This window comes from Brachyistius frenatus, unplaced genomic scaffold, assembly GCF_029030835.1.
Source record: "Brachyistius frenatus isolate BFR_SWC_R1_liver_20210118 unplaced genomic scaffold, ASM2903083v1 Contig_296, whole genome shotgun sequence".
In the NCBI taxonomy this organism is placed as follows: Eukaryota; Metazoa; Chordata; class Actinopteri; family Embiotocidae; genus Brachyistius; species Brachyistius frenatus.
Window position 1 is genome coordinate 379,731 of NW_027210895.1, and position 15,092 is coordinate 394,822.

At 41.1% G+C, this 15,092-nt stretch overlaps 1 protein-coding gene across 2 annotated transcripts in view; it reads left to right on the top strand.

Annotated features, from left to right (window-relative positions):
• Positions 1-13,602, top strand: part of vps8 (VPS8 subunit of CORVET complex) — a 35,223-nt gene extending 21,621 nt beyond the window's left edge. For both annotated transcript variants that reach the window (XM_069722568.1, XM_069722569.1), the window contains exons 26-45: positions 1,205-1,324; positions 2,088-2,159; positions 2,475-2,594; positions 3,061-3,117; positions 3,272-3,354; positions 3,707-3,791; positions 3,943-4,041; positions 4,577-4,666; positions 5,261-5,307; positions 5,411-5,546; positions 6,034-6,123; positions 7,262-7,435; positions 8,015-8,096; positions 8,220-8,302; positions 9,340-9,420; positions 9,885-10,054; positions 10,448-10,616; positions 11,313-11,366; positions 12,595-12,675; positions 13,323-13,602. In XM_069722568.1, coding sequence (XP_069578669.1) covers positions 1,205-1,324; positions 2,088-2,159; positions 2,475-2,594; positions 3,061-3,117; positions 3,272-3,354; positions 3,707-3,791; positions 3,943-4,041; positions 4,577-4,666; positions 5,261-5,307; positions 5,411-5,546; positions 6,034-6,123; positions 7,262-7,435; positions 8,015-8,096; positions 8,220-8,302; positions 9,340-9,420; positions 9,885-10,054; positions 10,448-10,616; positions 11,313-11,366; positions 12,595-12,675; positions 13,323-13,448 — 2,019 coding nt within the window. In that variant the 3' untranslated portion in view covers positions 13,449-13,602. The remainder of the gene's footprint in view (positions 1-1,204; positions 1,325-2,087; positions 2,160-2,474; positions 2,595-3,060; positions 3,118-3,271; positions 3,355-3,706; positions 3,792-3,942; positions 4,042-4,576; positions 4,667-5,260; positions 5,308-5,410; positions 5,547-6,033; positions 6,124-7,261; positions 7,436-8,014; positions 8,097-8,219; positions 8,303-9,339; positions 9,421-9,884; positions 10,055-10,447; positions 10,617-11,312; positions 11,367-12,594; positions 12,676-13,322) is intronic.
• Positions 13,603-15,092: the final 1,490 nt, after the last annotated feature.

Sequence of the window (15,092 nt, forward strand, 5' to 3'; positions counted from 1 at the left end):
GATTAGACACGGTGCCATATGTGAGAGGTTTGCTCCTGTGAAGACGGAGACGTTTTTAACAGTTATTCTCTGCTGCGGGTGATTCTATGTTCTGGATAGAAAAACAATGTTCAGGGACCAGATGAAACTAAAGCTTCATTCTTCAAAACAAAAAAGACAAAATGTGGATTTAACTCCGACCAGACAATAAAGACGAGAGACCGGTGTGAGTCGTCAGAGAGCCCCGAACTCAGGCTCACGTTTTAAATCTTATCATTGGAGTGGGGTAGGAAACGTCTAGGAGAAACTCTTGAGTGAAGAAAGGAACATCAAACACTCATCTGAGTGAGGAGGTGCGGTCGACCTTGTTGCTAAATGTGACACACCTTCTTAAAACGTGTGATTACTTGATCACAAAAAAGGAACTTTTAGGACCCTATTTTTGTACTTGATGGCATTTTATTTTCGCGAAAGTGGAATGACGGATGGATGTTCTATGTATTTCATCCCACTTACAGAAATAATTAAAACAACCTTCTGATTGATTTAATCATATAAAAATGAAGCTGACTCAGCTGATGTGAATCAGCAGCCAATCTCAGCCATAAAATATAAAAGACACTCAGGTTACCTACAAAATGAATTGTAATTAAATGACACATGAAGAGGTAACAATTCAAAAGCCCTTTCATCTCCTCTGGTTTAGTAATCGAGCAGCTGTGTGAGACCACTGAGTCTAAAGCAGTTTACACACAACAGTGTAGCTCATTTAATTCATGATTGGAAAGTGAATTATTCACCCTCAACGCTCCAGAGAGTTTAACTTCTGCTCACAACTTGACGTCGTTCCAGCTGAATTTTATTTTTGACCGAAAAAGAAAACTTGCTTTTGTGTGATTGGTTCTCAGGGTTAAAAGGTGTTTACTATAGAGTCTGATCAGTGATGCTGGGGACACGTGATTGGCGGAGGGGAACAGGGATAACGCATCATCATCATCATCATCATCATCATCATGTGTCATCTGAAGAGATGGAGCTGCTGTCTTTGTACTTTCTCTTTGTACTAGGAAGCTAATGTGTGTGTGTGTGTGTGTGTGTGTGTGTGTGTGTGTGTGTGTGTGTGTGTGTGTGTGTGTGTGTGTGTGTGTGTGTGTGTGTGTGTGTGTGTGTGTGTGTGTGTGTGTGTGTGTGTGTGTGTGTGTGCTCGTGTGCTCGTGTGCTCCAGGTGTTTGAGTTCCTGATCCGTCTCCACTCAGCTGATTCTTCGGAGGAGGAGGAAGTTTTCCCGTTTATTCACACCCTCCTCCACTTTGACACGCGGGAGTTTCTGAACGTCCTCGCCATGGTGAGATCTGTTCCCGTCGTGCGAACTCTTCTTGTGCTGCTGATAAATGTGTGCTGAGACTGGACGACTGTTTATTCAATCTCATATTCAGCCATTAATCTCCTGCAGTGGAAGGGTCACCTTTCCATGTACATTGGCCTGTAGGCTGCCCTGAACCGGGTTTATTTTTTTAATTTTTTTTCACAAATTGCTATTTTATTTGACCACTTTTGCATCAGAGAGGATCTTGGTTTCCATGGCGATAACACTGCTCTCGTCCTGCTGTTATCGCACCGGGGAGATAGAAACCGAAAGTCTCTATTCTTATAACAGTGTATCAGATGATAGTGTGATAAAAAAAAAAAAAAAAGTGAGTGTTTGTCGTGATAAAGCTGCAGAAAATGATCTTTCAGTTTCAGCTTACGACTTCAGTTTTTTAGTTTTTTATTTTAATTAATAAAAAACGTCTGTTTCTGCTTCTAAATTATCATTCTGTATCGACGAATAGAGAAATAGTGATCTTCTCATTCAATCACTTCTTTGTGAAACTCTGATTGCCTGAACCCGGTGCTCCATGGCTGCATGTTGGTTCGGTAACATCTGGTTTTCAGCCACAACCTTCACACATCTGGAGTGTTTGAATTAAAAGTGGACTTCACTCAGTGTTAGTCTTGTTTGGGGAGAGTTCAGTGGGTCAAACTGGGTTTCATTTTCCCTCTAAAAAAATGTAAACCTTCAAGGGTTTTGTTCTATCATGAAAAAAAAAATTCTTATTTCATTCTAGACGTTTGAAGACTTTAAGAACGACAAGCAGGCGCTCGAGTATCAGCAGAGGATAGTGGACATCTTACTGCAGGTAAAATCACACAAACGATTGAATATGTCTCAATTAATTGTTTTTGTCATTTTGTTTATTTATTTGGGTCAACACACATTATATGTTAAACATTAATTTACCAGATTAGTAACCAGATGTTCACATTTCTAGCAAAAAATACTGAATATTCCTTTAAATTATTGCTCTCTGCAGAGACAGCAGTGATCTCCTTTTTGGGAACAAAGTGACCTGTAATGTCAGACAGAAACACCTTTAAGGGAAATGTTCGTGATGTCATGAGTCACTGTTTATCTCTTTCTTTTTTCTTTGCTTCATTCATATGCATTTTACCAGGTGATGGTGGACAACCCAGACTTTACTCCCTCCCAGGTGGGCGGGCTCTTCACCTTTTTGGCTCGCCAGTTGGCCAAGCCCGACAACACCCTTTTTGTAAACAGGAAGCTGTTTGATCAGGTAACTGTTTCATTGAGTTGACATATCATCCTTAGATTCAGAGCTGAGTGCTGATGGAGGCAGGGAGCAGTGTAAAGGGCAGCAGATGAATGAACACATAAAAATGAATGAATAAAACAAATAAGTGGTGTTTGCACATCATGGAGACAAAAGCATCCCTTTATTTTTCACCTTTATTTTCTTTTGTCACAGCAAACACAAGCAGAAAGGAGCAGTGTTGGATCATTTATCGAAGCACACGTGAACTAGAGTATAAAACTCATTCAGGAGTTTCCATCCTTTTTCAAACAAAGAGTTGTATCTATAGATATATCTTTTAAAATCACAACGCTGAGCTGTCGAGCCATCACATGTGAAGTGTTTAAGCTCTGCAGGTTCCTCAGAAGCTCTGCCACTTTCTGCAGGGTCAGTTTTTATTCTGTTTTCAGCATCAATTTTTCCAAACTTGTTCTCACTGTTTTTTCAGGTTCTGGAGTTTCTGTGTTGCCCAGATGATGATTCCCGACACACTGAGAGGCAGCAGGTAGAAAACACGATATACACACACACAAACTAAAGCTGAAGACGTAGCACTTTAATATGTCCTTTTGAAGTAAATGTGCTGAAACACAGAACCCAAACATGTAACTGGCCCGGTATCATTGTGTCATGTCACTGTTCTTGTGACGGGTCGGTAGGTTCTGCTGGAGCTGCTGCAGGTCGGGGGTGTGGTCCAGTTCAATGAAGGAAGGCTGCTGACTTTGGCAGAGAAGGCAAAGTTGTAAGTAGCTGAAAAAACCTGAACCAGAGGTGTTTGAATGTAGTAACTGTGTTTGAATGTAATAACTGTGTTTGAATATACAACCCTGTTTCTGAAGAAGTTTGGACGCTGTGTGAAATGTAAATAAAAAGAGAATGCAATGATTTGCAAATCACAAACTCATATTTAATTGAAAATAGACCAAAGACAACATATCGAATGTTGTTTTATGAAAAATATATGCTCATTTAAAATTTGATGGCAGCGACCGTAGATTGTAAAGAAATAATTGTAGCCTAATACAGATCATCTGTAGAACGGTCAGGTAACTTCTTAATCTACCTGTCTTTATGTTTACCTGTCTGCTCTCCAGCTACCAAATCTGTGAATTTCTTTATGAGAAGAAACATCTGTATGACAGGATCATCGACTGCTACCTGAAAGACCCCCTCAGGAAGGTATCACTCATTTCATATTTATCAAAACAATTAGTTTATGCGTGAAATCTGAATGTGCATCAGCAAGAATGTTGATTTGTTTGTTTTTTGTTTTTACTTAACATTATCTTCTAAGATAAAATGTAAATAATAAAATGTGTGTGTCTCTCAGTTGGAGATTTTCAGCTACATCGACAGCCTGCTGTCCATGCCGGGTTACAGCTCTGAGGAGAAGCAAACAGTGAAGAACAAAGTCCTGCAAAATATACAGGTCAGTTCATGCAGGAGGACACACACAGGTTTCCATTCATTCTTGCTGCTGATCCAAGTTGTATCATCAACCAGCTGTGTCCTTTAATTCCTTCTGTAGACGGACTCACAGACTAGATGGGATATATGTTTGAGGGTATATCACTACATCTATTGCTCCATGCGACTGGGAGTCAGTCAGATGTCACAAGTTAGAGGTCCGAGACTCAGTCGGAGGTCCGGGAGTCAGTCAAGAGTGTTATTCTTCCAACACTACGACGAAGTTATAAAGGAAGAAGGCGTTTGTTTGTTCAGTGGCCTCATTCTGTTATCTGTGATATGTCATGTGTTGGGTGTTTGAAGAAAAATATAAAATATTTGCAGTGGGGCATAATGATAAGCGCAAGTTGAACAAACAAATCCATCAGCTTTGATTTGTTCCATGTTCTTTCCCTTTTTTTATATTCAAATTAAGACATTCTATAATTGCAGGGCACAGATAAAAGAAGATGTTCTAACGATCTCATTTGCATTAACCCTCCAACAAATGTTCACAGGAGCTGGTGACCCTTGACCCCAGCAAATCAGCTGATCTAGTGGTGTTTCATTTCACAGAGGAGGTGCAGCAAATTATCTCTGAGCTTCAGGTGAGATCCACAGAAAACTGATGTTATTATTCTGTATGTCTACAGACTGAGAAGACTGAACTCCACCGTTCTACCATTGAACATCTTTTATCCACGAGGCCTCACTGACCTACTGGGAAACTTGTTCTTTCACTCTTTAGTTCTTTAGATAATCACAACGGTGCTTCATTTCAAAGAAACAAAAACAAAAATAGGAGCTTTGTTTTCAATATGAAAACAGGGATTCTTACAGAGGACGAGGTGTTTTTATTAAACTCGATTACAGTAACAACATTATTGAGGTAGTTTATGAGCATGCGGAGCAAAAATAAAGACAAGACAATATTGAAACTATTCTCCTGGATACTGTTGTACAGTTTCAGGGTATTATTTAAAATCTCCAGCAGCACAGACTGACTGAGGACAGTAAGGAGCATTGGATGTGAACGTTTTTTATTCATAACATTTAACACTCTCCTCTTGTCAGCTTCAGCAATTATCATGTTCTTCTAATAAGCTGTCTGAGCAGAAGTGAAGAAGTCATGTCTAATGTTGTGCAGAAGACAAACGTGTACCCGAGGATTCAGAGTGGTTTCACACTTTTTCTATCTTCAGGATGACCAGCTCCTCTTCGGATTCCTCAGCTGCCTCTTGGAGCCACGGTAGGATGTGAATCCGTTCTGATATCTCTTTCATGTTGGCCTCCCGTCTTTCTTACTCATCTCCGACTTCTCTTCCTTCTTCTCCGCCTGCTCTGTGGTTCAGAGAAAGTTACTCCATCCTGCCTCTGGAACGGGACCTCCACGAGCTTCTTCTGGACTTGCTGTGCCGTTTTTCCCCCCATCAGCTCCTCAGCTTCCTCCACACCTCCCAGCACTACAGACTGGAGGAGGCCATACAAGTACTGTCGGTTATTCCAGCATGTGTTTGTACCACTGCTAAAACACGTGACAGGAACTGGGGAAACCTGTAAATAGGACCAGCACCTAAACCTAAAATATCATCCTGATACTCTGAATTATGGTCAAGAAAATGATAATATACAGTATCTTCCTTCACTTCTTTCCATATTGATGTAGACATGCTTAAATGAAAGCAGACTTGCCATTTAATGTTGTATCCATTATTTGATTTGTGCTGACAAACAAAAAAAATGTGGAACTGTCTCGATACTTATGGTTGGACTGGATTTTTCAAGCAGTTCTGCTTCATAACATCTAATAAATCCCACTGTAAAATATATCCAACATAATCAACAGTAAATAGTTTTCAAGAATAATTTTTTTGAATAATAATAATGAGATGGAGAATAATGAGAACGAATAGTAATGTAATCTGTGATCTCTGTCGATCTGGTTAATTCTGTCGACTATCCGGTGTTCCTCCAGGTGACGGAGAAGTACCGCTGTAACGAGGCCAGAGCCTTCCTGCTGGAGAAGAAGGGAGACGTTCAAGGAGCGTTCGTTGTTCTGTTAGAGGTAACTACAAACACTCGGAGAGTTATCATTTATCAGAAAGACTGATGAACTAATTCATCTTATATTTCATCAATCCTTCACATGAATACAATGACTTCAAAGAAATAGTGCATTCAAGTGTTGTTTTCAGTCATGAAGTTTAAATTCCTAAACGAGGGTGGATCAAAAAGTTCCGAGACAGTTGAGAGCAGGCAAAGCACAGTGATGCACCTAAAGAGTGAAAAAGTAAGTTCACCAAGTTTCATCACTGACTCAACATCAGCGCCTGAGTTCCACACGTTAACGTGACCACTGGTACATGAACATTTGTGGACCTGAAACTGGAGCAGAGAAACATCAGATTTTGGGTCAAACTCTGGAAATGATCAACGGAGACCCTTGAAATGCTTCAGAAAGCCTACGGCGATGAAGCGATGAGCCGGGCGAGGTGTTCTCAGTGACATTCACGTTTCAAATGGTAACTGGTCTGCACTGTTTCCCATTCACACACTGAAGAGGCTGAGCTGTCATCATCAGGTGCTCGCCATCAGGAATACATTCACACGCTCACACACCGATGGTGTGCCATCGGGAGCAACTCGGGGTTCAGTGTCTTGCCCAAGGACACTTAGGCATGTGGACAGGAGGAGGCGGGGATCGAACCGCCAACCTTCCGATTAGTGGGCTACCACTCTACCGTCGTTCCAGAGCCCCGCCCATCAGCAGCTGGGTTTTCTTTGATGTTGGCGGGGTTGTGTCACTGTGAATTCAGACTGTCAACATCGAGTTCTACTGGAACCTTCTGAGGGGAAAACATTCACTGTGAAACCCCTGAACTCTGGTTGCTTCTCCAACGTGACAACAAGCCCACTGGCGTGTTGAGCACTTCCTGTTCCCAGAAGTTTGACCCAAAATCTGATGTTTCTCTGCTTCAGTTTCAGGTTTGCGGTGAAATCACAAATGTTCACGTTAACGTGATGAGGTTGATCCAGAGATGATGAAGGTTATTGATCCTCCGTGTGCATCACTGTGCTGCACAACAGGAACTTTTTGATCCACCTACAAATTTAGATTTGCTTGAAATACTTAAATACAGAAAGTAAATATATTTTGTGCCGCTGCTGTTTTTTGGAACTTTTGTGACATGTGCTCTCTGAAGACGCTGAAGGAGAAACTCTGTCTCCTCACTGCTGAGAGCGATAGAGGAGATGGAGGACAGGATGGAGGACAGGATGAGGAGGAGTCAACACTAACCAGCGTCAAGGATTCACTGAATGACATCCTCGCTTTCTGTCATCGAAGCTGTCAGAACCTTTCCCAGGAACAAAGAGAGGTGGGTCGGTACCAGTGTGTTCAGAGGTGGGTCGGTACCAGAGTGTGTTCAGAGGTGGGTCGGTACCAGAGTGTTCAGAGGTGGGTCAGTACCACCAGAGTGTGTTCAAAGGTGGGTCAGTACCAGTGTTCAGAGGTGGGTCGGTACCAGAGTGTGTTCAGAGGTGGGTCGGTACCAGAGTGTTCAGAGGTGGGTCAGTACCACCAGAGTGTGTTCAGAGGTGGGTCGGTACCAGAGTGTTCAGAGGTGGGTCGGTACCAGAGTGTTCAGAGGTGGGTCAGTACCACCAGAGTGTGTTCAGAGGTGGTGTTCAGAGGTGGGTCAGTACCAGAGTGTTCAAAGGTGGGTCAGTACCAGTGTTCAGAGGTGGGTCGGTACCAGAGTGTGTTCAGAGGTGGGTCGGTACCAGAGTGTTCAGAGGTGGGTCAGTACCACCAGAGTGTGTTCAGAGGTGGGTCGGTACCAGAGTGTGTTCAAAGGTGGGTCAGTACCAGAGTGTTCAGAGGTGGGTCGGTACCAGAGTGTGTTCGGCGTTGATGGATTCTCTTCATAACTCCGTCGCTGCTTCTTTTCTCTCAGAGTCTGTGGTTTCCTCTTCTGGACACAATGATGGCTTCTCAGAAACAAGTGAAGGGACTCAAAGCCAAACGGATCTCTGAAGGTAAACACACACACTCTATCGACATATCTACAACAGATATAATTAAGATGATATTAATGTTGTCTTTAAACATCTCAGTGCTGTATATTAAGATAATATTCATGGTGTGTGTGAATGTTTCAGTGCTGAAGGAGCTGACGATGAAGGTTCTCAACTGTATGAGCAGCTTCATTTCTCTGCCGGCCATCATTCAACAAATACTGCAGGTGTATATGTTTGGTTCTTTAAAGTGATTCTCTGATGGTTGCTCTTTGTTACAGTGCTGTCAGCTGTTATGGAGATTTCAAACTACATCCTCAAAAAAGATCTAATCAGTCCCTCCAGGAAATCAATAAATCAATAACTAGCACAAATTCAAGGAAAGTCCACAATATTTATTGGAGATTAAATTCCAGCGATTTTTCCTCAAAAAATGTCGTCAACAGAAGCTGTGCTGAAAATATTAACGGCATAAACAAAACTCCCTTTATTAACAAAAATAACTCCTCATTTACAATCTGGAAAACTCATCACCAAATAAAACTGTGTCCGCTGGATGAAACTAGAAGGAGCAGAGAAACTGGAAGTGAAGGATTTGTGGGAAATGTGGTCTTCAAAGTAAAATGATCTTATTAAATAATTATTAGAAATAGAAGTGATTCCATATTACTGGATGTTAAATGAGTTTTCTCCACACGTCCAGTTGTCAGAGACGTCTGTTTGTTTCATCCAGCAGGTCTATGTGTTGAATGAACATGAATTAAACAGCATCTAAAGCTCTTATTTTGAAAGGCTGATGTAGTCCTTGTTTCTATATTCCAGTCACAGACTGTCTGTTCTGGAAACAGACGCAACTTTTATGATTTTATTTTGTTACTTTTAGCCCTGTGGTTCTCTAAGTTCAATAAAAGATTAAATAATTGGTTAAAACTAAAATATTTATATGATGTGCAGCATGATTACCAAACAAAGTGATTACATATTTATTACTTTATCAGGTAGAGCTTGAATAAAATGTTTCTTTCTCTACTTGCAATTTCTTCTAATTCCTGCAATATTACTGCAAAAAAACTCACATAAAACTCCACAAATTACAACCACATTTTGGAGAAAATCCAGAGAAAAATTCCACATTTTTGATCACAACAATCACAGAACAAACTCAGTGAAATCGTGGAGGGACTGGGTCATGCATGGATATTATTTGAATTTATACTGTACATTCTGTCCTAAAGACATGTGATCCTGTCTGTCTGTCTGTCAGGACCCAGTTTATGGGAAAGGAAAACTGGCAGAGATTCAAGGCCTCATTCTGGGGATGTTGGACACTTTTAACTACGAACAGGTAAAGCTGTGTGTGTGTGTGTGTGTGTGTGTGTGTGTGTGTGTGTGTGTGTGTGTGTGTGTGTGTGTGTGTGTGTGTGTGTGTGTGTGTGTGTGTGTGTGTGTGTGTGTGTGTGTGTGTGTGTGTGTGTGTGTGTGTGTGAGAAGTCGTTACGGTAAACTCTCCAGATCCTCCACATACACTTTGCAATAATAATCAAAGCTGTTCCTGACCTCAGTTTAAGTCTCAGGGTTGGAAGCTGCATCTCCTCCTCACATATGGACATGTTGTCTCCATAACCAGACCCTAAACAATATTTCCATTTCTAAATTATTCATATTTTCAGGTTGCTTTTAAAAGTTGGTTTATATTTCTGCGGTCTTGAAAACATCAATATTTTTTACTTTACAAGAAAAACACTGTTCATCTACTTCATATATTTTGGAAAAAAAACAACAACAACAACAAAAAAAACTATCTTTCAGACTTTGCTTGAAACAACCACCAGTCTGTTGAACCATGACCTCCACTGGTCCCTGGCTCACCTGCGCGCTGCTGTCACACGGGGAGTCCACCCCCGTCAGGACTACTGTAACATCTGTCTGCAGCACTACAAGAGGAGGCAGGACTCAGCAGAGGAAATCATCGTGTTCAGGTAACACGCGCTGATCAACTTCTGAGAAACTTTCAATCCCATGTCTTGAGATAAGATCAAGTCCCTTCTCTTGGTTCACTGCCGTTATCGAGGCGAAACATAACATTAGAGGAGGGAGCTCGACCTGAATCCCTCACAGAAATCAGGTGACCGGTTGCTAAAGGCAACTGAGACAGTTACATCACGTTACATTACAGTATGTTACATCACAGTATGTGACCAACATGTTATGAAAAAACCTAAGAGATTTACAGGTTTAATGTGTGTGTGTGTGTGTGTGTGTGTGTGTGTGTGTGTGTGTGTGTGTGTGTGTGTGTGTGTGTGTGTGTGTGTGTGTGTGTGTGTGTGTGTGTGTGTGTGTGTGTGTGTGTGTGTGTGTGTGTGTTTTGCCAGCTGTGGCCACCTGTACCATCTGCAGTGTCTGCAGCAGAAGGACTGTGGGTGGGGCGCTGCTTCAGAGGTACAGCAGTGGTGGAGATGCTACAAGTGTTCCTTCAGTCATGGAGGAATGGGCGGGGCTTCCACCAAACCAACAAGAGGCCGCTGCACATCTCTGGCACAGGTGTGTGTGTGTTTGTGTGTATAAAGTCGGAAAGCTCACAAAATGGTTTTTTTTAACTGACTATATTGTGGCCGCCCCGCCCAGCAGTACATAAAGGCATGTTCATAATTAATGAATTATTTCTGCCAATCATTTAATGGATTGGAAATATTTGGACCAATATTACCTGCCAGAGAATCTGTTCCTGCAGAAGACCTGTTTCTGGAGTTTTGAAAGTGAAATGTCACCCCATTCTTGCCCGATATAGGATTTCAGCTGCTCAACAGTTCAGGGTTTTCTTTTATCGTAGTTTTATTTGATGATGCTCCAGATGTTTTCAATGATTGACAGGTTTGGACTGCAGGAGGCCAGTTTTATCAGTGGACTCTTCTACTACGGAGCCATGCTGTTCGAATATGTGAAGAATGCGGTTTGGTACACTGGATGGTCCCTCTCTTCTTTAACCTGGAGGATGCAGCGTCCATGATTTCCAAACAGAATCTCAGATTGTGATCCATCAGACCTCAGGACAGTCGTCCACTTCACCTCAGTCCATCTTCAATGATCTCGGTCCAGAGAAGGCGGCGGTGTTTCTGGATCATGTTTCTATCTGGTTTCTTCTTTTAACCTGCATTTGTGGATGCAGCGATGAATGGACGCTGTCTGACAGTTCCTAACAACCCTAACCTTCTAACCTTGTTCTTCTGTCTGCTGCAGACTCATGTTACTACAGTGCATCATGACACGGGAGCAGCAGCTCACAGGAAGAAGGTGAAGTTTGATCACATCCCAGGATCCATGATGGCATCCCAGACAGACAACTGGTGGCCCGCCATCTTTATATCTGTCGCAGATTATTATGCTGAAATAGGTTTTTGTTTCTGCCCTTAAATCTTAACGAATTATTCCAGTTTAATACAACTATTTATAGACAATAATCATTTGAAAATCATGGGGAAAATGATGCCAAAGTAACCCATCCCATGAAAACTATTATACAGGTTTCATGAAAACAAGTCAAGTTGTCTCATTTACAAAGACGAAGCTGCAGTACACAAAGTTTAATACAGTGAACCCTGGTTTATCGCGGGGGTTACGTTCCAAATAGAGACCGTGATAGGTGAAATCCGTGAAGTAGTAACCTTTATTTTTTTTTACAATTATTATACAATGAAATACTCCATAATACATTGAAACCAAAGAACAAAACCTTTTTACAGGCCCAAGCATTTGTTTAACAAATAAAAGTACTGTATAAATGTTTTTTTTACAAATAACTACTGTACTGTAAAATAATAATTTTAATCATCAATACGAACTGAAGGCTTCAAATTGCTGAGATCGGCACCGCCCCACTGCGACCCGAGTCATTGGATTAGAACGGGAGGAAATGAAAAATGATTATGAAAACAAATACAAAGTACAAAGTACAGTCGGACAAATAGTGACTCGTGTATTTCACTGCTCTTCTGACTGAGCCGCTGCATCCTGACTCCGCTCTGCAGCGGTTCTTTCTTCTAAAGCCGGCGGTGCAGGTGTGGTTTTTCAAGAGAAGAACATAGTTATCGGTAGTTGTTGTCGCTCTTTTTTCTTCTGGGCAAAAAGATTCTTATAAACCGACATGCCACCATCGATTATTTTTAATTTGGCAAGCTGTTTTACGTACGTGTACATATTAAACCGCAACGTTATTGACAAACAGGTAGAGAAGAAGCGGAGAGACTGTTTAGCCAATCAGAATGCAGAACACAATGCACGATGCAAATCCGTGAAGCAGCGAGACCGTGAAAAGTGAACCGCGTTATAGCGAGGGGTCACTGTACCTACATTGTAATCTGGTTATTGTGAGTCCAACATGGATCTCAGCGTGAGCTGAATCAGACTGATGTTCACTGCAGCTTCCTCTCATACTCAATCTGTTGCACGTTTAACAAATTAGATGTTACTGTTAATGCTTTGAACACATTTCTTGTGGTTGTGCTTCTTTGTTGTGGCCCAGGTGTTTGTTGAGACGACGCTGGACCTTCAGCAGGAACAGTCCTGGGATCAGATACGCTGTCTGTACCGAGGACCATCCAGGGTAACGAGCTCACCTCATCACCCCTTATAATCTAAAAATGTTTGTGATGGTTTTTGGGGAGTTTTGCCTTTATTAGACAGCACAGACTGACAGGAAATATGGAGAAAGACAGCAGGGAACAACATTTAGTAAAGGTCTGATTGCCCGGGAGTCTAACAGAGGACCCATCGCTTATGGCATAACTGTCTCTTAAGTGTGTCCAACAGTCCGTAACAGTCAACTCCAGTCTTTTGGGGGGCGCTCGGATCCTCTCAGGATTACGCCTCTGGATCTGTGGCATGTCGGGGGCAAGTCTCGGTTGCTGGTCAATGTTAGCGGCATGATCATCACTGGGACATGTCTGGAGATGGCAAGGTGTTGTTCTACATCCAGAATCTGATCCACATGACGTCTCCATGTCTACTCTCCAACATCCACCACCAATGGTCCGGTTCTTGTGGCTTTCTTAACAGGGGTCCACTTGTCTCCTCTGTAGTCAAGATTTCTCAAAATCTCTTGCAGCCTAAGAATACATCTAATAATAATTTGATAATAAAATATGCACATATAATTAGTCTATAGATTCTCTTGTGCACTTTATGGTAGGGTGATATATTCATCCTTTCAGTGTGTGACCTTTTTAATTCTTCTGTTCTTATGTCTTCCAGTTGTCCATCCTTTCAGAACTCTCCCACTGCCACAGCAATGAGAAGACGGGCTTTCTAATCCCAGCCCAACCAGGAACAGAGAGTTTCCAACTCAAGCTCTCTCCTCCACCTCTGTTGGAAGAATAACAACATGGTGGAGGACAGAAACATTCTTTCATTTGTCCAGATGAGGTCATGTGGGACTGGAAAAAGACAGATGTTGCTTTCGTCACTAATTATTCTGACCATCCCCAATGACTGTGCATCAGTGTGAACTGTAGTCATCACTGCTTTTTTTTTTATTATTTTTGCACTTACTGTCTTTAGAACTCAAGTCAGTGCTCCTGTTAAAGTAACGTGTAGGACTAATTCATGAAATTCTTGAATCACGTGAAATTGATGAAAATTCAACATCAAGACTACCCCAAAAAGAAGCACTTAGGAAAACAAGAACCATCAGTGTCTCCATTTGAGGTAATCTGCATGTGATACATAGTGCCTTTAAAATAATACTGCAATGCCCTCATTTTCTTTGGTCAAATACAACTGACCCAGAAAGTGGAAATGAATGAATTCTGCAATCAAGTAAATATTCGAGTGATTTTTAAAAATGAAATGCAAGTTTGGCCAATACCAGACTATAAAAAAAAGAGACCTTACATGATGGTCAATGCCCTTAACATGACATTAACAAAAAGCACTTACTGTCTTTAGAACTCAAGTCAGTGCTCCTGTTAAAGTAACGTGTAGGACTAATTCATGAAATTCTTGAATCACGTGAAATTGATGAAAATTCAACATCAAGACTACCTCAAAAAGAAGCACTTAGGAAAACAAGAACCATCAGTGTCTCCATTTGAGGTAATCTGCATGTGATACATAGTGCCTTTAAAATAATACTGCAATGCCCTCATTTTCTTTGGTCAAATACAACTGACCCAGAAAGTGTAAATGAATGAATTCTGCAATCAAGTAAATATTCGAGTGATTATTAAAACTGAAATGCTCAAGTTTGGCCAAGACCACAGACTATAAACAGAGACCTTACATGATGGTCAATGCCCTTAACATGACATTAACAAAAGGCACTTACTGTCTTTAGAACTCAAGTCAGTGCTCCTGTTAAAGTAACGTGTAGGACTAATTCATGAAATTCTTGAATCATGTGAAATTGATGAAAATTCAACATCAAGACTACCCCAAAAAGAAGCACTTAGGAAAACAAGAACCATCAGTGTCTCCATTTGAGGTAATCTGCATGTGATACATAGTGCCTTTAAAATAATACTGCAATGCCCTCATTTTCTTTGGTCAAATACAACTGACCCAGAAAGTGGAAATGAATGAATTCTGCAATCAAGTAAATATTCGAGTGATTATTAAAAATGAAATGCTCAAGTTTGGCCAATACCAGACTATAAAAAAAAGAGACCTTACATGATGGTCAATGCCCTTAACATGACATTAACAAAAAGCACTTACTGTCTTTAGAACTCAAGTCAGTGCTCCTGTTAAAGTAACGTGTAGGACTAATTCATGAAATTCTTGAATCATGTGAAATTGATGAAAATTCAACATCAAGACTACCCCAAAAAGAAGCACTTAGGAAAACAAGAACCATCAGTGTCTCCATTTGAGGTAATCTGCATGTGATACATAGTGCCTTTAAAATAATACTGCAATGCCCTCATTTTCTTTGGTCAAATACAACTGACCCAGAAAGTGTAAATGAATGAATTCTGCAATCAAGTAAATATTCGAGTGATTATTAAAAATGAAATGCTCAAGTTT